Here is a 21,973-nt window from a genome sequence, read left to right as displayed (position 1 = left end):
ATTTTTCTTTAACAATGGTAGGAAGACAATAATAAAAAATTATTGTATTTAATTCAATATTTAAAATTTTATATAGGATAAAATATTAAATTAATTCTCTATGTATAGACTTAATTCTATTTTGATCTTTAAAGTTTAAAGTATTTTATTTAAATTTAAAATATTTTTATTAAACTTCAATATAATCCTATCATAAAGTCAAAATTAAATAATTAATAAAATTCAGTTTTTAGATATAAAAAACTTATATAACCAAATTCTTTGGATGTTGAAGGTTGTTTTCCGCAGTAGAGATGATGATGGCCTTGTCCTTGTTTCTTATTGACGAAGACGTGATTCACTGCATCCACTGTTGATCTTGTGTTTCTCGAGTTTGTATCCAAATTTGTCCCTTTTTTTTAGAGAATGATATTAAGATTTAGTAGATCCGTGACATTAATTATTTAACATTGACTACAGTAAAACTAAATAAATTTTTTGGATTCAAATAAGACATTTTAAACATTAAATACCAAAACAAGATTTAATCAAACCTAGGAGACCAATTTTTAGGAATGCTAGATAGACAAAAAAAATAACCAGAACTTGCCTTATTTAGCATTAATTAATTATCGCAACAATTAATGAATGCTAAATAAGGCAAGTTATGACTGTTTTTGGCTGATTTTCTTTAGTTACCAAACATTTCCGAATTTTTATATATAATATTTAGGGGATGCTTCCATAAAGACGCAGAAAACGTCTTTTTTTTAAGATATTTTTTAATAATTAAAATTTAACACATATAATCACTTAAATTATGTTATTTTTGTCAAAATTAGGTCAGACAAATTAATTTGACCGAAAAATAGTGAATCAAATTTTGAATCCGTCTAAATTAATATTATTTTTTATAAAAAATGACTACAATACCCCTATTATATAAAATGACTAAAATACTCTTATTATATATATTAATTTTGAGAATTCTAAATTCTAACAATTTTCTTCTCTATTATTATAGGGTTAGTTAGAATTTAAAGTTTTTAAAATTAATATATATATATATATGATAGGGATATTTTAGTTGTATTTTATAATAAAGATATTGTAATAATTTTTTATAAAAAATATTAATTTATACCAATTTAAAATTTTAATTTATTAATTTTTTTGCTAAACTGAGTTATCCAATTTAATTTGAATAAAAATAATACAATTTAATTAATTATATGTGTTAACTTTTAATTTTTAAAAAATATTAAAAAAAAAAAAAAAAAAAAAGACGTTTTTGACGTCTTCATCTAAGTGAGATATTTAGCATAGTAATTGTTTCTTTATATAAGTGTAGGTGGTGGATATATAAAGGGGGCATGTGCAACATGAAGCTAAACGAATAGGACCTCCGTCCCTAGCTGCATTCTGCAACGCTTCACTTTCTTAGCCGTTCTCCGTCGCAATCTTTCTTCGTCAATTAGAATTATAGAGAAAAGGAAAAGAAACAGTAAACACCCAAACACAAGAACAAACCGCACTCTTCCTGCCACGCACGTAAACAAAAATGAACATTCGATGCACTTTTTTCTTCGCTGCACCTCTCTCTCTTCTCGCCTTCTTCTTCCTCATTCTTCTCATTCTTCAAGGTCACTTCTTCCAATTCGTCACCACCTTCTCCGCCGCCTCCACCACCGGATTTTCCATTCCAACGGATCGCCTCCGAACCAAATTTTTCGGCGAGAATCATCCGCACTTCGCCGTCGGAGCCACCGGCGTTATTCATTGGAAAAATACCGCAGAACGAACTGCCACGGTGAGCTCCAATCTCTCTCTCCCTCTCTCAATTTAATTCTATACGCGACGTCGTTTACTGGCATTAACTCTGAAATTTTCGTCGTTTTAGTTGAATCGTTAACTTTTGTGTTGGATTAATGGAACAGAGGAGAGTGAGAAAAGTTGAAGAAGAGCTGGCGGGAGCTAGAGCTTCGATACGAAAGGCGGCGGCGGCGGCAGCATCGGACGAAGATATTGAGAGAAGCAATGGCACTTTTGCAACCACCGTAGGTAACGGAGATGGCGGATTTGACGACGGCGGCGACCACTACATTCCCGCCGGAGATGTGTATCGTAACTCCCGCCTATTTTACCGGTAATGACTCTCTCTCTCCCTGAATAATACTAGATTGATCGCATGTGTTCTGCATTCTTATTATTCATAACTGTATGTGCGTTATTTCAGAAAATGAATTTAAAAATAAATATTGTAAATGTAAAATTGCAGTAAATAGACCTTAATACTGTAAGTAATAACACAAAAGGACAAGGGATTAATAGTTTAATGTACAACGAAATTGAATAATAAGCAATACACCATGCATGCAAAATTTTCTGATAATTAGCCATCTCTACTAGTATACTTTTGTGAGATGATTTATAACATACATTTTTATATTAAACAAAGCTTGAAAAATTATTTAAATATTTTAAAACGGTATATGTAATGATAATTGATAATCATTTTAGCATATTAGTGAAACTTTTCTAGTTTGATACTTTTTTCTTTCTTTCCATATGGTTATTCTTAATTTAAGTAATTTTAATTAAAATAAAATTGTAAGCTGTTCCGTAAATAAAAAAAAAATAAAATGAAATAAATAAATAAATAGAAGTAACAGTTGGATGGAATCAGTTACACTGTTACTGGTAATGAATTCTTAGGTTCTGACAAAAGAGAAATAATTTTGTTTAGAAGCCTAACTTTAATTTTAGTTTCTTTAAATTCATACATTTTTTCTAAAGAATAAATTCACTATATTTTAGTACTCTTTTTTTTTTTTTTCTTTTTACTAGTCTATATGCTTGTATTTAACAGTTAATGCTATAAAAAAAAAAGTAATAATATAATATATTTAATTTTAAAGACACGGATCTATACACATAAAAAATGCGGGTTATCACAATCTTGTCATTATCCTATAATTTTTAAAACACTTTAAACACCAAAAATAATAAATGGATAGATATATCTATAAGTAAAAAAAAAAATGTCATTATTATAAAAGAAGCATCCATCTATCAAATTTATTCACTGCTTTGCGTATAAGTCACCGTACGCGAGATATTCGCCTCCTTAAAATCGAAATAATCTTTTCTTCGGATATACGAAATGGAATAATGTCAAGCTGCTAGACTATAGCATTCATTGATTCTATTCAGAACTCCATAGTCCATACTCATTCTTATGATTATGATACCTCTTCTGCGGAAAGCCCCTTTAGTTTTCTATATTTCATATGTACGTAGCTTTCTCATTATTACTATTGAGAGAATTCCATAGTGGTGGACTTGTGTGGTAGCTGGTAAACCCCCATTATTTGTTTTAATGATTCTTTTCTTTTGCTGAAAGCGGTCATAAAGTGCTTAGCTTCTTACCCATGTAGTTTTGGTTTTATAAATTTTTTTTTAAGAGGTGTGTTTGTATTTTTTAATTTTATTTTGTGTTTGATAAATTAAAAAAATTCATATGTCTATATGTCTGTATTTGTAGTTTTTAAAAGTTAATAAAAATATTTTTAAAAGTATCTAAATGAAATTTTTTTTAAATTAATTTGTACTTATTAAAATTAATAAATCTAATATAATTTTGTACATTAATTAATTCTAAATTTAACTCTTATATTTATATTTATTATAATATTTTTAAATTTTAAAAATTATTTTATTAAATATAATTATTATTACTTGTAATTATTGAAAGTTATTTTTAATTTGATTTATCAAATATAAATTTTACAATTTTTAAAAAGTCATATTTTAAAAATTTAGTTTTGTATAAACTATTTTTAAAAAGTAAAAGTTTTATTATACTAAGCCGGATCTTATCGAATTATTAATGTAAGAGTATTAATAATTAACATGTAATTAACATATAAGAAAACAAGAAAATCATGTAGTTATAGTTAAGATCGATGTATGCTTTGATAGTTAACAAAAGAGAAAAAGCGAAAAAAAGCTGTTGATTATATATTAGCGAAAAAAATATTAGTTATGTAAACTGTTTTTTAATCTAATTAGGTGAAATTACTTTTGTTAGTTATGAATAAATAATATAGTGAAGTTCGTATTAAACTATTAATCCATACATAACTTATCACGAAAAAACAAAAATTATATAATGCATATTATCTTTGTTTTGTTTTTGTTTTTTTGTGAACTCTATTTAAACTGAACACGTAGAACCCTAAACCTTGCACAATATCAGCATTTGTTAAGTTGGAGCCTTATCAGCCGTCCTCGTCGCAAACTAATAAACACATGCCATAAACTTTTCCTAAATGATAGCTCAACTGATCTCTATTCATTAATTTTGGTAATTAATCAATAACTTTAACGGATGATATTTGATGTACCCTTTGGGAGCAAAGCATCAAGTACATTGAATGATGATGATGATATTTAATTTAGGTGGATACTCTTATGACATTTTTATATAAAGATGACATTATAAATTATTAGTTAAATTGATATGTTTGATAGAATATATTTAATTGGGTTATCTAACAATTTACAATGTTATTTTTATGTAAAAATATTATTATATGAGTATTTTTTTATTTAAGGTATGATTTAAGATGAAATTTTTGGATTATATTTTAGTTAAAAATTTATGGTGTTTTTGGTAATAGCTCATTTGTGTTTATAATTCCTTTTACATAAAATAAAATTTTGAAGAATAAGATTATTTATCATCATATATTAAGAAACTATGGATGATTTTGGTTTTCTGTTGCATCCAGAGGGTTTATTTATAGTTGGTTATTAAGAATAATGTTATACATTCAAGTGTTTTTGTTAATAAATTTAATCAAGTTGATTTAACATTAACAAAAATTAATTATAGATAACATTACTCGGTTTATAAAAAAAATTTGAATGTGTAGCACTATCATTTTTTTTTTTTGCTCATTCATTTTTCTGTCGTGTACCTTAGTTTTATAAAAAATGTGGATATTAATTATTAAATAACTAGCATTATTTACTTTGTTCTCTTTGTAGTATTTCTCCTACGTTTTGTATCAACATTATCATTATGAAGAAATCAAGTACTACTAGTAGTGCATACTTTATTTATTATTAAAATTAACGTTTAAGCCAAGCGTCCATGGCAAAGTAAGGAAACCTTTTGCAACAGTGGAAACTGGAAAGCACTAACATCTGAATTACTATTAATCGTAGTCACATTGGGACCAAGCGTGTTTCATCATTTCAGTATATCTCAGTTCATGTTATCATTGATATTTAACATAATCATAGATATTCTAGTTGCTTGTTATATACTATACCCAGATAATTATAAATAAAAAAAAATACTAACACTAAAGACCAAAATTCAACGCATTATTTTAAATCTCTTTTGCAAAAGAAAACACACTAGTATTTTAATTCGTTATATATCATCACACACACTGATAGTTGAAAGTACAATATATATACTAATGTTTTTTTTAACATAAGTTCGGTTAAGCCAAACACTTTTGTTATATCAATATAAACAAATTCATATTTGTGTAAAAAAAAAATATAGACCAAGTGTAAATAAAAATTAATTCTTATATCTAACTTATTACAGGAGCTACTTGGAGATGGAGAAAATGTTCAAGATATACGTATACCAAGATGGTGAACTTCCAATAACTCATGATGGCCCGTGCAAGGACATATACTCAATTGAAGGAAGGTTCATCCAAGAGCTAGAGCATGGTGTACGTGGAGGGAAGTTTAGGACACATGACCCCAATTTGGCTCATGTTTACTTCTTCCCATTCAGTGTGACTTGGATGGTGAAGTACCTCTACACTCCATTGTCTTACAATCTCACTCCTTTAAAGCAGTTTGTCTCTGATTATGTCAGAGTGGTCTCTACAAAGTACCCCTTTTGGAATAGAACTCTTGGTGCTGACCACTTCATGCTTGCTTGTCATGATTGGGTTTGTTACAATCAATACTATCCCTCTTTAATTTCTTGCACTCTTTTTTCAACATATCTATCTAGTATAGATTGTTTTGCAGAATGAATTTCATATAATTTTCTTTATCTTTTCAAAAATGACATAAAAAAGAGAAATAACATGACAATACTAAACTAAACTGCTAATTTCTTTTGTTCCATTTTTTCCAAGTTGAGTAGTTTTAATCTTACAACTAGGTTCTTATGTTGTGATTTTGTGCAGGCTCCTCATGCATCAAAGGGAAATCCTTCTCTCTACCACAACTCAATCCGAGTCTTATGCAATGCCAACACTTCAGAGGGCTTCAAACCAAGAAAAGATGTATCCTTACCAGAAATTCACCTCTATGGAGGTGAAGTTTCCCCAAAACTCCTCTCACCTCCAAAAGACAACACCCCAAGAAACTACCTTGCTTTCTTTGCTGGGGGAGAACACGGCCCAATTAGGCCTATACTCCTCCACCACTGGAAAAACCTGAACAACAACAATGATGATCTTATTCGTGTGTATGAGTACCTCCCTAAGGGCTTAGACTACTACTCCTTCTTGCTCAACTCAAAGTTCTGCCTTTGCCCAAGTGGGCATGAAGTTGCTAGCCCAAGAATAGTTGAGTCAATTTATGCAGAGTGTGTTCCTGTGATCATATCAGAGGGTTATGTTTTGCCCTTCAGTGATGTGCTTCGATGGGAGGCATTTTCAGTTCAGATGGATGTTTCGGATATTCCAAGGTTGAAAGATGTTCTTAGTGCAATTCCAGAGGAGAGGTATTGGAAGCTTAAGGAAGGAGTAAGGGCAGTGAGGAGACATTTCACACTTAATCAACCAGCTAAGAGATATGATGCCTTTCACATGATCTTGCACTCTATATGGCTAAGGAGATTGAATATAGAACTTAATTAAGTAGACTTTATATCTTATAGCCATAGGCTTTATTTAGCAGTCTGTTATTTTCTCCAATTTTTATATACCATATATCATATAAGCATAGGCATAGCTGTATGTTATTTTCCAGGCCTTGAAATAGGAATAGGTGTTAACAAAAAACAGATTAATTCAGAAAATTTTCTACGGTTTTGAATTGTAAGCATGATTGGCATACTATTACTTCTTACATAAGTAGTGGGTGAACTTGTACCATTCATTTTCCTATGGTCTCCATCTTCATTTTTATCTCTCAATAGGAAATCCAGTGGATTTGGAAACAGGGGCCATGTAGTATATATACAAACAATTGAAAGAAATATTGTAATTCCCTTTCCTTTTGTCTCCCCCTTATTTCACTAGCATTTCCACGCAAGTCTAGTATAGTTTGGTTCACTATCATACATTACATGATGATGAGTTGAACTGAACTAGATAGAACTTAGCTTCTACTACATACTTGTCTCATACATGAATCAAGCGATGAGAAAGTTGTCCTATACGGTACCTTAATTTGCCTCCAAAAGAGAGACTAGACCATTCATCATCAGAGCCTGATGAGCTTGAACTTGATGATGATGAGTTTGAGCTTGTTCTTCTCATGGTGATAGGAGTCTCATTCTTGACATGGAGGGTGAATATTGGACCCATTTCTCTCTTCAGAGACTTGCTGAAGTAATCAATGTCAACCTCTTTCCCTGATATGTCTCTCACATAGAATGCATTCACAGCTTTGTCTCCATGAGTTTCTACATCGGCTCTCACCACAACAACACCATTCTCCCTCAGAACTCTTGTTATGTCAGAAAGCAACCCTATTCTGTTGTCTGCACACAATTCTAGCCTAACTCCCTGCATTTCAATAATCATTGTTTATTACTTAAGTACCTAATTAATTATGAGTAATTGGTGGAGTTTAATTAATTACCTCACAAACCCGGCGTTCTATGGCTGCTTCTAAACAGTTAATTACTCTTTCCTTCTCGCTTGCTGTGTTCAAAGCATATCCGTCTATATGCCTGATGAAATACTCCTATATATAAACAAATTCCAAAATAATTAAACTAGTTAATTAATTCATCATTAAGATCACTGAGGAGAATATTCATATATAAATACCTGAAATGCATAGGCTTCATGGGAGCTAATGGAAGCATGGAAAATGACGTACTGCATATCCGTTAAGGTGCAAACGGTATCAAACATGAGTCTTGGACGGTCCTTACAATCTATGCTCACAATTGAATAACCCTTTTCATCACAGCTTTCAATCTTCACCATTCTCTTCCTTCTCTCTTTTGTTGAAGGACTCTCAAAGTCCCTAACACTAAGCATCATCTGGTGCAACCTCCTCTCCACGGTCGTCATGGTGCCTTCGCCACCAAGAAACTCCGAGGTCTTCACATCAGGGTGGTTAGGGCTACTATCCAGACCCTTGTCATTAGAGTCTGTAGTTGCCCTAAGCACCGTGGTGAGATGACCCTGGATTGTTGCCAGACGACTAGGGTCATCGATGGCCGTGTCCGTGGATTGATCTGAAATGTAGGCCACACATGCCAGCCTGGCATTGTGGCTCCATGCATGAGCCTCAACTACGTTGCAATGGAGGTCAGTTAGGGCAGCCGAGATCTCCGAGAGCAGGCCGGGGCGGTCGGCTCCGGTCAATTCGATGGCGGTATGCTGCTCATTTGGGTGGTCATCATATGGGAAGACATTATTGTTGTCGTAGGAGTAGGAATTTGTTGTGGTCATGTACGGATTATAGATGATGCTGTTGCTTTGTGAGGATAATTGAGATGAAAACCCTCTTGATCTTCCTATTGCCTGCATTCATATAAATAATTTTGAGAAAATATAACAATTAAATCCCTCTTAATGTTGTTGGGAAATTGCAGTACCCGCTGGATATAGTTGATGACTTTCTGGTCGGTTAGTTTGTTGCCATGTTCATCTCTAACATGAAACACTGAAATTTTTTAGGAGGAACAAAATTAGAGGAAATTCTATAAATAAAATTTATCATTTTAAACATGCATGTAAATAAATTTTTTTACAAGTTTCAATGCGTACCATCCATGAACCAGCCAGCATCAGATGAAATAAAGCTTTTGTAGATTTGAAGGTTCATGTCCGTCAAAACTTGCACCACTTCTAAAAGAAGACCTTGTTTGTTAACACTATCTACCTGAAATTAAATGGTCACATATTTATCATATTTTACATTATGCTCTATCATTTAGTGTTTCTAACCATAAAGAAATTTTATTATTGGCAATTGTAACTATAAATTATATAAATATTAAATTTTTGCTTAATTCAACAAAAGTATCCAAAACTTTCGACAAAATTACTCAATAATGAACTATTTTTCATCATTAGAAATAATAATTTGTTCTTGTGGTGACAGGCATAATTCAGTGCAACATGCAATGCTGTTTAGGGTTGTTATACTAATAGAATAGGCAATATTTTCCACTAATTATAAAATTAGTAAAAAAGAGAAGGCTTAATAAATATTGTATTAAAGTTTGATTAAAAGTATTGTTTTTGTTTTAGAATAGACAACAACGTTTTTGAAGAGTTATTTTTAAAAGATTTTGCTAGGTAGAGAATGACTGTTGTGAACAATGTGAAATGGCTTTAAAATTGGCTCAATAAAGTAAAAACACACTACACATTCAAATTACCCACATAAATCTTAATATTAGGATAACCATCCGCATACTTAGTGAATTGAATATTCGATATATCCATTTATTCATATTATTTAATATTTTCATTGTCTACCTATACTTTTTCATTTTTAAAAGCATTGCTTTGACCAAATGTAATGTGACATTTACAAAACCCTCCCAAAATATTGTCTCGCTATAGATTAAAGGTAATTCTTTTTTATTCTTAGTCAATATTTTTTAAATGTTCAAAAAAATATTATAGTAAAAGACCATTTGAAAATTAACAAATTGTGAAACATGTTACTCTCAATATTACTCAACAACAATGTATATATAGTGGCAGGGACGGACATAAGGGGGGAGTACCGGCCTCGACCCCAACTTTTTTTAATAGTAATAAGTTATTATATATAATTTAAATTTTTTTTAAAAAATATTTAGTATTTTATCTAATATAAATAAAAGTTTAGTTTAATTTAAATATTAATAATTTTTAATATCTAAAAAATAAGTAACAATATTCAAAAAATCTGAAAAATATATTATTACTAATATTTTTTAATTAAATAAAATTTTTAAATCTCATAAAGTGAATTCTTTTTTTTTTCTTGTGGCCATTTTTTTTTATTCATTTGGTATTAATTCTCTTTGTTTCAACTGCTATAATTAAGAGATCTTTTTCAACTATGAATATTGTGAAAAATAACTTAGAAACAAAATAAAAGATGAATTTTTTGCTAATTGTCTTTTAATTATATTGAAAAGAAAATTGTTGAAAATTTTGACACAAATTCTATTATCGGTGAATTTTATGATACGAAGAATCGACCACTTCGTTAGTAAAAAGTATACACATATTTTTTTATTTTAAAATATATTTTCTATCCGTATATTTTTATAATACATCTTATATTATATAATTTTTTTACATAATTTTTAATATTCTATGTATTATTGACCCCATAATATCATTTCTGGATCCGTCCCTGTATAGTGGTAACCACCAACCACTGAAAATATTTTAGTCGCAATTATAGTTACACAGATTATTATAATTCATTACCATGGCAAAAATAAGAGTGTTATGATCACCATTCATAATTAATTATAAAACTTTTTTTCCATTAATTGTTGTAAAAAAAAAAAACCTTCACTACTGTGCATCCATCCATGCTTTCATTGTCAATGCTGACTCGGCAACTGTGAAAAAAAATACAAATTAATTAAGAGTGCTATCTCAGTTAACATCAAATAAATTAAGAATTGAATTATAATTTGAAGAGCTCTTGAAAATTTTGAAGAATTACTTACGGTGGGCCATATATTCTTTCAGTGAGACTATCAAACTCAGGATCAAAGTAAGGCCAACAAACTTTATTCATGCTGCAAAATCCCATAAAGAGCAGTGTTTACTGTTTAATACTTAATAGCATGTTTGTTTATTTATTAATTAATTAATTTATTCTCTTTATTGAAATCAAATTCCTATAAATAGAAGATTTCAATGGACCACGAGAGAGATAACAGCCTGAATTGTAGATAACATGAAAACCATTCATAGCACGTGAAAATAATGCAAGCTAAGCTAAGTAACTACTAACCACAAGCTTGTAACATAAAACCTCGAACCCGCGACTTTTTAGGTGAGTATGGAGAGACTATATCATTTGAGTTATAATTCATTGGAAACAATTATTTGAGTTTGGTGGTTAAAAAAGCACAATTCTTATATCAATTTTGAAAAGAAAGTGGTACCTTATCTATAAGACTAAGTATTTTTTTCTAATAATATTATAAAGACAGAGAAAAATTAAAACAATTTAAATTTACTTTTTTTTTTTGGTGACTTTTAAATTTAAATTTACTTTATTTAACATTTATTAATTTTAGTAATAATTAATAAATATTAAATAAGATAAATTTTAGCTATTTTTTTATTATCCATCATTTTTTTTTTTATTGTCGGTATTTATTAGTGGCAAGAAATTTAACTGAATTTAGAATCTTATATGTGTACTACAAAAATTTCTTACCACTAAATCACTTCTAATTATGACATACTAGCTACTAGTATCTAGAAAATAAATGTACAATAGCATTTCTAATTTCCAATTTCAGTAGAGAAAAAACATTATTGAGTAACTTGAACGTGGAAATAAAACGTTTTCCATTAAATTTTCCTTACCACTAAATGTTAATGTAATATCTTTATTGAATGGTATCAATAATGGCAGATTCTGTATTGATAAAAAGAAAGAGTGACGGCGACTTTACACAATGCCTCATCATATATAACATTTTCCAAAACAAAAGAAAAACGTTTTTTTTTTATTTAAAAGAGCAATGCTAGAAAAGTAATAATCTAAAATTACTTTATTTAATTTAATAAAATGATATTTTTAAGAAGAATAAAATAAAATGCAAAGAAAAAAGAAGCTTACACGGACAATGCAGAAGGGGCTTGGCAAGCCCTTGCTTAGAACCAAAACCCAGCAATGCCCCCCAAAAATAAAAATAATTGACCACAAGAGAGAGAAGAATAAGAAAGTGATTTCTCCCTCTCAAAAAGAAAAAAACCAAAAAATATTATCAACAATCAAAATGACAAGCTTCTTCTCTGCATATATATATATATATTGGGCAAAAAATAAATAAATTATAATTAACTTAAATTGAACAAAATATGTGGAAGAAAATAGATCATAGAAAAAGAAAACTACACAAAAGAAAAGGGAGACTTTCAAAAGTCAAACTAAGTTATCTAAACCACGTTTTGTATTTGATATCTTCTGATCAAGTAGCATTCCACATTAAGTTACCACAATTTTCTCACCATGTGTTGATGTTCTTAATTAACAAATGTGAACCCCAAATATTTGACTGATTTGAAAGCAAGATCCATCTTTGGCCCTTCTAATCTAATTATTCTTGGTGCATATGATATGTGGATGATGCTCTTTCTCAATCCTTATTTATTGCTAACGTTCACCTATAAAAGACTAAAAGTTTTGATTTTTTTTTTTCAAACATTTTTTCCATGTGTGATTGTGATCGAATTATTGCTTGGTTTAAAATGGTTGACAACATCAGTTGATAACCTAAATTAACTGAAATATAGGGTTTGTTTGTTTAAGCTTTTTGAGCAAAAATGAATTTTTTTAAAATACTTATTCTATTTTTTGAATAATTTGTTTCTGTTTTTGTAATTAAGAAAGAAAATAAAAGCAAAAATATCTTTTTTTAATTTTTGAGAAATAAATAGATATCATAAATTATTTTTGGGAAATAATTTGATTTTTGCATAGGCTTCTATTCTTTTTTTTATTTGTCGTATGTTATTTTTTTATTTTTGAAATTCACTAAGGACCGAATTCTTGATTTTTTGGACATAGAGTTCTGATACCATGTCATGAAATCACTCATTCCAAAAGTTTAAATCGATAAAAAAAAAAAAACAATATAAGTGATTATATCTCTAGCAAACTAATTTTAATTTGATATATACCTAACATAATTGAACTAACAAACATTAAAAACGAATATGTCTCGACATATTGGGTTCTTATACCAATTTAAAATTTGTATTAAATCTTTTTTAACAATAAACATTACAAAAATATTTTTAATTATTTATCTCGCACTACTAATAAATATGCCTTACCATATTTTGTTAAGTTACACTTTTTAGAACTATAAAAATGTGATTACAAATTTAATACTAATTAATATAAAAATTTAATTAAAAACTTCTAAAATATAAAATTTAATTATAAATTTAATAAAATTATTAAGATTACCAGAATACTTAATTTAACCTAATAATTATTTTCTTGATAATAGCCTCTCTTTACACCGAAAGGGAAGTGGGGGAAGCACAAGCCAGAAAATGATACAATAATGATTAAAATTTAAGCATCAAAGATATTACATAATAAGCTGAGTTTCATGATACAATGATTATTAGGAAGTAAAATGTAACCGAGCATGGAAAATATGACACAACTTTCACTTTGAATTTCTGGATAAAATGATTAAGAGACAATAGGATCCAAAAGTAGTGCAACAACATAATCTTTGGAAAGTTGTCCGTTTGAAAATTTATCCTCAAAGTTTCCCATGGCATGGTCTAAATTTGAGTATGTGAACTCAACCGCACGTGCCAAGCCAAGAATTAAATCAAGCACGTGCTTTGGAATGTCATCTAAATTGTTTAGGCAAGCTTCATTTATATCCTTCCAATAACCCTTAATTTCATTTTGAATGAGTTTATATGCATCTTCTTCTGAAACATCATATTGTTTCATGCAACATTCCACTGCAGAAGCAACATGTTCTCTTTCTTGTTCAACCTGTAGATAAATAAAATCACATTAATTAGATAATAAGTTATGTGATTACAGACATTATTATATTTAATTTATGCAAAATATTTAGAGAAAGGAGTACAAAAACTAAATATATAAGGACATGTTTGATTTTAAGAAAAGAATATTGTTGGCTCCTCTTTTGGTATTTTTTAATTTTTTTTTATAAAATTATGAAAATTAAAAAAATTAAAACACAAATAATCAAACAAATCCTAAACTTTGTAGCTTATATTATGTCTAAAGTGTCAAGACCGGTAAATTAATATACTTATACAACATTTTTATTAATCCATAGCCAAATATCAATTAATAACTCAATAATAAGTTAATTCTAATTTAATTTATCATAATAATAATTTATCACAAGTAAAATTAATACATAAAATTACTTAAAATAAAAATTGATAAAAATATGCCTAGTTCTATATACCACTTCAATTTACTAGCTAACATAAACAATGCATATATTAAAAATTATAAAGGGATTAAAATATTTTAATTACAAGTGTCATTAGAAATATTGAGTTATTCTCTATGAGGATGATCAACTTGGCCATTCGATAAATTTATAAATTAATTAGTTTTTTCTAAAATGAAATTATCTTAGAAAAGGATAAAATCGACCTTATAAAAAAAACCAAAAAGGAATTTATAAAAAAAGACACTTTAATTTATACCTTATGTGTGCCTAGGTCATCCATGAGTCTGGCAATAAGTGATACAGCTTTCATGACTTTTGGATTATTCAAAATCCAATCAAACATATCTTTTGTTGCAAATTCTCCCAAACCAATTAATATTGTCATTTGAAGTGGGCATGTTGAAGTTGCAATTCCATTAATCTTGTACTCCTCATATGTTGGAACATACTTCTCATCACACCATTTTGCTTCAACTAAATAACCTTGTACAAAATTGAAAAACTACAAGTAGAAAATGTGGAATAATCAATTTTTTAAAAGATTTTTTAGTTATAAATTTATAATCGATCAACTATGTTAAGTGTATACTAAAATCAATAATCACTAAAATTAATTATCAGTATAAAATATACGTTAAAATATAAAATATATATTAAAAATAAATTAAACTACATATATTTTTACATAAATATATATATGATGTACGTGATTCTAGTGCATGAATAATATTTTTAACAATCAATATGCGCATAGACTAACAAAATAATTTGAAACATATACATCTTGATTTTAAATAAATTTAAGTGGGTGGACAAAAAAATCCTTATCAATTATGTTATTTTTATATATACTAATTACTCTTTTACCTATTCTATCTACTCCTTTAATTTATTTAATGTGACTATTAATAGAAAAAAACTAATATTACCTATTTTTAAACTAAATAATTTTTTATCATCAAATAAAATGTTAAAAAAGAAAGAATTATTTTCTACCAGATAAAATAACTAAAAGTAGATGCTATAAAGAAAATCAAAATACTTTATTTCTTATTTTCTATTTGTTGTTGATAAAATTTAGATGGTTTCTCATTTATTTAATGTATATAACTATATATGGCATCTAACATCATCGTCGTCATCTTCCTGAAGAAGGAATTTAACTATTATTGTCTTTATTTGTTGGTATTTATCTATTTAATAAGATGATTATTATGGTACCTAAAAGTGTATACTACTTAAATTAGTTTAAAAACATTAATACATTTTATTATTTTAGAGACAGATTATTTCCTTTGTAACAAGGATAAATTAACTTGTCTTACTGGCATATTTTTTTATATTTAATTATTTAACAAGTATATTAAAAGATTTATTGAAAAGAAGTGATAATTCTAAACAATTATTTAAGAATCAAAATATTCTATTTAAAATTTGTTATAAACCAATTTGAGTGGTTATTTTTAAAGTTTATTTGAATAATTATTTACTATTAGAAAATATAAAATAAAAATAAAAATAAAATTTATTTTAATTAATTATAAAAAAATAAAATAAAATATTAAAAATACAAAATATATTTTACCTATATAGTTATATATATGCATATAGATAAACTAAATTTGTATATATATTATGGATGGATTAGAAGGCTACAGCTTGTTTGACATATTGAAGCACCAAGGTGGAGTTTCCATTCTTTGCAGTCTCCAACTCTATCTCATCACATAGTTTTACAGCCACACTAAATGCCACTTTCATGCACTCTGGAAGAGATTCGATATGACCCATATCCCATCTAAAATAATAATGAAAAAGAATCACATAATAGAATAATTCATCATGATGTTGGAATAGGATAATTGCGATAATTAATAATGTAAAGATAGACAAACATTTGAAGTTATTTTTTAATGGCATCAATTATTATCTATTATATATTACTAGTTTTATAACTAAAATATGTTATATATTATTTTTTTTATATTAATTAAAATTTAATTATATATATATAAATATTATTTTTAAATAACAAACATAAAATTAAGTATTTTTATTTGTACAATAAATTTAATACTTAATTAAAATATAAAAGTATACGCATTAAATTCTTTCAAGTTTTAGATAATAAATATTAAAATTAATTATTATTAAAAATTAAAAAATTGAATTCTTTCGTATGAAAATAGTAACTAAAAAATTTATTATTTATTTATTTTAGATTTAATTACTCTGTTAATCTCTATAACTTTACGAAATTTTTAATTAGGTTCCTGTACTTTTTTTCCTTTCAATTGAGTCTTTGCACCAATTTTTTTTAAATTGGGTCTCTACACTTTTTTTTCCTTTTATTTAGGTCCCTGCACCAAATTTTTTTTTTTTAGTTGGGTCCCTATAAAATTAAGTCAATTACTGTTAAGAGGAACCTAATTGAAAAAATAAATTAGTACAGGAACCCAATTAAAAAAATAATATAGAGATCTAATTGAAAATTTCGCAAAACTATAAGGACCAACTGAGTAATTAAACCTTTTTTATCTATAGAGATATTGATCTTCTTAGTTTACGATCTTTTTGTAAAAATAATTTGATTTTATAATTTTTTTACTATAATTTATAATATCAGAATAAAATCAACATAATTTCAAAAGATTTATATTCCCGTAGTAACATTACGAGTAAAAATACTAGTTAATAACCTAAATGATGAACCTGTGCATTGCCTGAGTGAAGAGCTCAAGTTCTTGAATTGTGCCATAGTTATCATAAGTGTCATCTAGAGTAGCAATGCATGTGATCAATTTGCCCAATATTCTTCTATGAATGCTATATTTGGGCTCAGGAATTATTAGTGACCAGAAGTATGCCTCCACCACACAATCTCTAGTGTAGGGAACTTTTCTAGCAATCCCTAATTCTCTCCACCACCTGCGCTAGTGTAATGCACACATTATTCACATTGCAACAAAAATAACTAAATTTTACTGTCACTAAAAATAATTATTTTGATACAATATTTTTTATTTTCATTAATTGTCAAAAAATATTTACATAAAATATATTGGCAAAATTACATTACTAATATTGGCAAAATTATTCCGTATTAAATATATTGAATATTTTTTACATAATTATTGGCTTTTGAAAATACTCTAAACTTTGTTAATACTTAATAACCATGTGTGTTATTTTTGTTAGCAACTAATGATAAAAAATTACCAACATATATATATATATTTAATGCGCTAGAGTTGTAGTATACTTACTTGGTGTTACTGCCAACTTCGTTTTGGTGCATTTTCTGTAGCATATTAAAATCTAATTTTGCAAAGGCTAAAAGATCTTTGTTATGAGAAGGATCTTTTTCATAGAGAGATATGTAAGACCTTGAATTTACTCTTGGAATTGCCCTGTGAAGAGGTTGCCTTAAGCATTGATTAATGTGTGTAGCAAGAGTTGGACTCAATTGATGATTATTCATCATGATCCTGGACTTAAGATTAGCATATGTGAAATCAATTGCTTCTTCTAATATATCTTCTCCGTGAATACCTAATTGTGCTGCTTCATACAAACTCCACATTCCTTGAATATCTTGGCCAATCATTTCATTATTGAACTTGCCTTTGTTGTTCTTGAATTTGTTAAATATATCTGTTGTTCACTCATATTAACTATATCGTCATGAGAATATATTATATTTAAGAGTAAATATTTTTTTCTGTCTTTGAGGCTGCGTTTGATTATAAAAACAAGACACAGAGAATAGTGATACAAAAATAAATGTTATTATATTTTGTTTGGTAATAAATTAAAATAAATTATAAATGTTCAATTTATTCTATTTTTATTAAAAAATTAAAAAGAAAAATATAATAATAAAGAATATAATTATAAAAATACACTAATAAAATACAATGTCTTTGTCCATTTTAATAATACACTAATTCAGTATTTTTGAATACAATGTCTTTATCCATCTTTTAGCAATCAAACATAATTTTATGTTTTTGTATCTCTGTCTATCTTAGTGTCTTGTACCTATAAATAAACGCAATCTAAATAGTATTTGCTGACGTGTCAAAAATCGTTTAGACCAATAACAAAGATCATTTTTATTTATACATTTTATTTTTGATATATATACTTTAAAATAAAAGATTTACATACCTGATAAAATGTGAAATCCTTTTTGTCTGAGTAGACGAAAAAGTAACGAATGAAAATGAAGGTTTTCTTCTTTTAGGTTAAACCTATTTTTGGCAAGATCATTGTAGATTTGTTCTAATACTTCACCAATTTCTTCCTCAAAATGATAAGAAATATCCAATTGCTGGATTGAGTCAATAATACTTAATTTTTCTAGGATGTTATTACTTGAAGATAGGTACATCCTCACTTTTTCCTTATATACTTGATCTTGTTGCCTCGCATTATCATAAACTTCCTACAAATAGTGATGGCAGAGAATCCAATGTTCATCAATCAATTTAAGGGGGAAAAAAAAAATCATACTAAACATGTCTATTTGAGTAAAAATCAGAGTCGTTCGTCGAAAACCAATAAATCTATTGAATTAGTGATACTTTATATGGTTTGTGGGTTTTTTTTTAATAAAAAATAAAGCTTTCTATTTTAAGATTTACCAAAGAAGAAAAATAAAAAATGAAAACAAAATATAAAGTTATATTATTTTCACTTTTTTTTTCCTGTTTCATAAAAACTGAAAATACTAAAAATAGAAAGAAATGTTTTCTCAAACCAAACACCTTTTAATTAGAGCATTTAAATCCTTAAAAAAAAGAAAAGAAAATGCATATATGTAATTAGACAAAGAGCATACCAGGGGATCGGAATGAAATTGAAGGAAGATATTGCCCCAAATGTTGGGACTATATTTCACAAAAGGTCTCTTGAAATCATCGTCACGTGCTTCATAGTGGATTTTGAGAGCTGAAGCAGAAGCTCCAAGTGACATTATTACAATTTGAAAATGTGTTTATGTGTGTGAAGAGCGGTGCTATGAAATCTTTGTTACAATATCTTATATAGAAGACTTAAGTGGCGTAATGTCCAAATTAGCGGTCTTTGTGGATCGGATTCAATCTGTATATCTGTGGTATATTTATTCGAATTCAATTTAAAAATGGTGGATATCGATCCGATCTATAAGATTATTGGATCGAATCCGATTTAATTTGCACACTAATAGAATCGAATTTCGAATTTTATGTAGGTATTCGCGGATCTAAATAAATAAATAAATATTTTTTTTATATTTTATTTCAACTAATAATTATCATATATGTTGTATTTATTTTTATTATTCAAAATTCGATCGGATCCAAACTTAAAAATGCGGATATTGAATTCGATGATTTTAGTGCGGATTAAATCGAAATTTTGGTCATATCCAATCCAATCCAATCCATGTTCACCTTTAGTCCAAATAAAGAACCAGAAAAATTGTTAAAAATATAGTGGGTGAATACTCAAATTTGCCGCAAAGATTATTTATTTTTTAAAAGATTAAATTAGTCACATTAATTCCTGAAAAATAGAATGTAAGTTAAATTAATATTTTTATCACTGAAGAAGTGTCACGTATTATGATAATATAACATATTAATATCACTTATCACAAAATGATTGGTTGACATGTCATGCAATACACTATATTTTATTTAGAGTAAAATTAATCCCAAAAAATACATATATAGATTGTTTTTGTCCCTTAAAATTTTAAAAATCGATCAAATAAGTCTTTATATAAATTTTTCTTATTTTTTTCATAATATTACATTTTTAATAATTTTTAATCTTACTAATTTTAATCTCATTTTTTACACCATAACAAACAAAATTCTCTTCCTATAAAATAATAAAAATAATTAAATTATTATAAACATTTTTGTATTTTTAAATTTTATATTTTCAAATTTTAATATTTTTTGTAATAAAACTTTTTATTGAAATTTTTTTATCAAACTATTATTAATCATATATTAACAGATTTAATTTTTTGATATCAATAAATAAATATATTAGTTATTTTAAAATTTTAATTTTTTATATTTTTGTTTTAAATTTTAAATTTTGTTATTTTTTAATTTATGTGTAGAACTTAATGATTGAAAAGTTAATATATATGATTACTTGTTGAACCTTAATATCTTTATGTATTTTTTTAATATTATTATTACTTAGTTAGTGCGATTTCTCTGGTATTTTTTTTCGATTGTGAGATTTTTTTCTTTTTAAAAGTTAATTTTTGTTAAAAAGAATTTTGAACCAAAACAAATATAGAACGATAAAAATAGACGACTAATAATAATTATACTAAATTTTGGGTGAAATTTAAAATATTAAATTTTTAAAAATTCAAAAATAATTAGTATATAATTAATAGCAGGTTGATAAAATTATTTAAATAAAAAAAATTCACTACAAAAAATTAAAATTTTAAAATATACAATCTAAAAATATAAATAAAAAATTAACTTTGTAATAATTTGATTATGTTTACTATTTTAGGTAAAAAATTTTGTTTATTAAGATGTAAAAGTTAAAACTAAAATTAATAAGATTAAAAAATATTAAAAATTTAATATTATAAAAAATTAATTTTTAAAATTTTAAAAATAAAAATAACCCATATCTGTGTATATATTCAGAGATTAATTTAATTGTAGATAAAGTTATGATCAAATGACATCTGACCTATTAATACGTCAACAAATTATATTATAATATATTATATTAATTAATCTATTATGTTATTATGTCACATGACACTTAAAATGACACGTTATCATTTGATTAGCAAAAGGACCAATTTGATTCACCTTCTATTCTTGAGAGACTAATATAAATATATAACTAATATAATTTTTTGAAGATTAATATAAAAAATAAATAATTTTTTAGAGATAAATTTGAGTATTAATCCAAGATATAATATTAAAAAGAGTTTTATTAATAATAAAAAGCTCAAAATAGTTAACGATTATATATAAAAAATATAACAAAAAGCATTATATATATATATATATATATATTATTATTTGAAGATTAAGAATTTTAAATGGGTTATATTCATAATTAAAACCTAAAAATAGTTAACGATTATGTATAAAAAATAAAAAGAAAAAGCATTAAGTTTCATTCTCTCTCTATATACATGAATATTTTTTGAGATAAAATTTTCATTTTTTGTTATCTAATTATTATTAGAAATATAATAATTTATATATTTTTTATCAGTTTAAATTTAAAAAAAATATAATATAATATCAAATTTTTTATAATAAAAATGTTTGGATTTGATCCTTATTATTTTTAGAAAAATAAAAAAATAAAAAAATATTTATATAAAAGTTTAAGTAAATTTAATAAAAACTTTTGGTCGAGAGAAGACGCGTTAGAAATATAATAACGGGTGTCATCAAACTGACCGTCGGTGCATTATCTTAATTATTCAATATAATGAGGATAATATGATGAATATCTGAAATTAAATCTAAAAAATGTGTTTCATGTGCTGAAAATTACTTGGCAGTGATGAGATAAGATATAGGGCTTTTCTTCTTTTTTTTTCTTTCCCTC

General features: G+C 26.7%; 3 protein-coding genes across 3 annotated transcripts; 1 reads left to right on the top strand and 2 right to left on the bottom strand.

Moving 5' to 3' along the window:
* Positions 1-1,349: 1,349 nt before the first annotated feature.
* On the top strand, positions 1,350-7,128 carry LOC107648509 (Exostosin family protein). The gene is made up of 4 exons (XM_016352345.3): positions 1,350-1,789; positions 1,917-2,125; positions 5,606-5,963; positions 6,207-7,128. The coding sequence occupies exons 1-4, from the start codon at positions 1,541-1,543 to the stop codon at positions 6,882-6,884; spliced, it is 1,494 nt and encodes a 497-aa protein (XP_016207831.1). The 5' UTR covers positions 1,350-1,540; the 3' UTR covers positions 6,885-7,128.
* A 132-nt stretch (positions 7,129-7,260) lies between these two features.
* LOC107647644 (ACT-like superfamily protein) lies at positions 7,261-12,136 on the bottom strand. Its single transcript, XM_088489319.1, has 8 exons — positions 12,022-12,136; positions 10,892-10,963; positions 10,729-10,780; positions 8,976-9,090; positions 8,804-8,871; positions 8,025-8,729; positions 7,834-7,938; positions 7,261-7,757 (listed from the first exon to the last, which is right to left on the bottom strand). The coding sequence occupies exons 2-8, from the start codon at positions 10,960-10,962 to the stop codon at positions 7,371-7,373; spliced, it is 1,503 nt and encodes a 500-aa protein (XP_088345445.1). The 5' UTR covers position 10,963; positions 12,022-12,136; the 3' UTR covers positions 7,261-7,370.
* Positions 12,137-13,454: 1,318 nt separating this feature from the next.
* On the bottom strand, positions 13,455-19,376 carry LOC107648508 ((-)-germacrene D synthase-like). The gene is made up of 7 exons (XM_088489518.1): positions 19,212-19,376; positions 18,539-18,815; positions 17,635-18,022; positions 17,081-17,296; positions 16,025-16,166; positions 14,625-14,870; positions 13,455-13,929 (listed from the first exon to the last, which is right to left on the bottom strand). The coding sequence occupies exons 1-7, from the start codon at positions 19,344-19,346 to the stop codon at positions 13,612-13,614; spliced, it is 1,722 nt and encodes a 573-aa protein (XP_088345644.1). The 5' UTR covers positions 19,347-19,376; the 3' UTR covers positions 13,455-13,611.
* Positions 19,377-21,973: the final 2,597 nt, after the last annotated feature.

The sequence above is a fragment of the Arachis ipaensis genome, chromosome B6, assembly GCF_059453495.1.
Source record: "Arachis ipaensis isolate K30076 ecotype BB chromosome B6, ASM5945349v1, whole genome shotgun sequence".
Classification (NCBI taxonomy): Eukaryota; Viridiplantae; Streptophyta; class Magnoliopsida; order Fabales; family Fabaceae; genus Arachis; species Arachis ipaensis.
The sequence above is the reverse complement of the archived record's forward strand: the minus strand, read 5'-3'. Positions and strand labels throughout refer to the sequence as shown.

Bases quoted from the DNA above. Each gene is read 5' to 3' on its own strand.
- LOC107648509 (XM_016352345.3), top strand. From the start codon at position 1,541: ATGAACATTCGATGCACTTTTTTCTTCGCTGCACCTCTCTCTCTTCTC. The intron at 2,126-5,605 runs GTAATGACTCTC...AACTTATTACAG, and splicing joins AACTCCCGCCTATTTTACCG to GAGCTACTTGGAGATGGAGA. The intron at 5,964-6,206 runs GTTTGTTACAAT...GATTTTGTGCAG, and splicing joins TGCTTGCTTGTCATGATTGG to GCTCCTCATGCATCAAAGGG.
- LOC107647644 (XM_088489319.1), bottom strand. From the start codon at position 10,962: ATGAATAAAGTTTGTTGGCCTTACTTTGATCCTGAGTTTGATAGTCTC. The intron at 9,091-10,728 runs GTTTTTTTTTTT...ATTTAATTTCAG, and splicing joins ATGGATGCACAGTAGTGAAG to GTAGATAGTGTTAACAAACA. The intron at 7,939-8,024 runs GTATTTATATAT...GTTTATATATAG, and splicing joins ATGAAGCCTATGCATTTCAG to GAGTATTTCATCAGGCATAT.
- LOC107648508 (XM_088489518.1), bottom strand. From the start codon at position 19,346: ATGTCACTTGGAGCTTCTGCTTCAGCTCTCAAAATCCACTATGAAGCA. The intron at 16,167-17,080 runs GTTCATCATTTA...TTATTATTTTAG, and splicing joins TTCACTCAGGCAATGCACAG to ATGGGATATGGGTCATATCG. The intron at 13,930-14,624 runs GTATAAATTAAA...ATTTATCTACAG, and splicing joins ATGACCTAGGCACACATAAG to GTTGAACAAGAAAGAGAACA.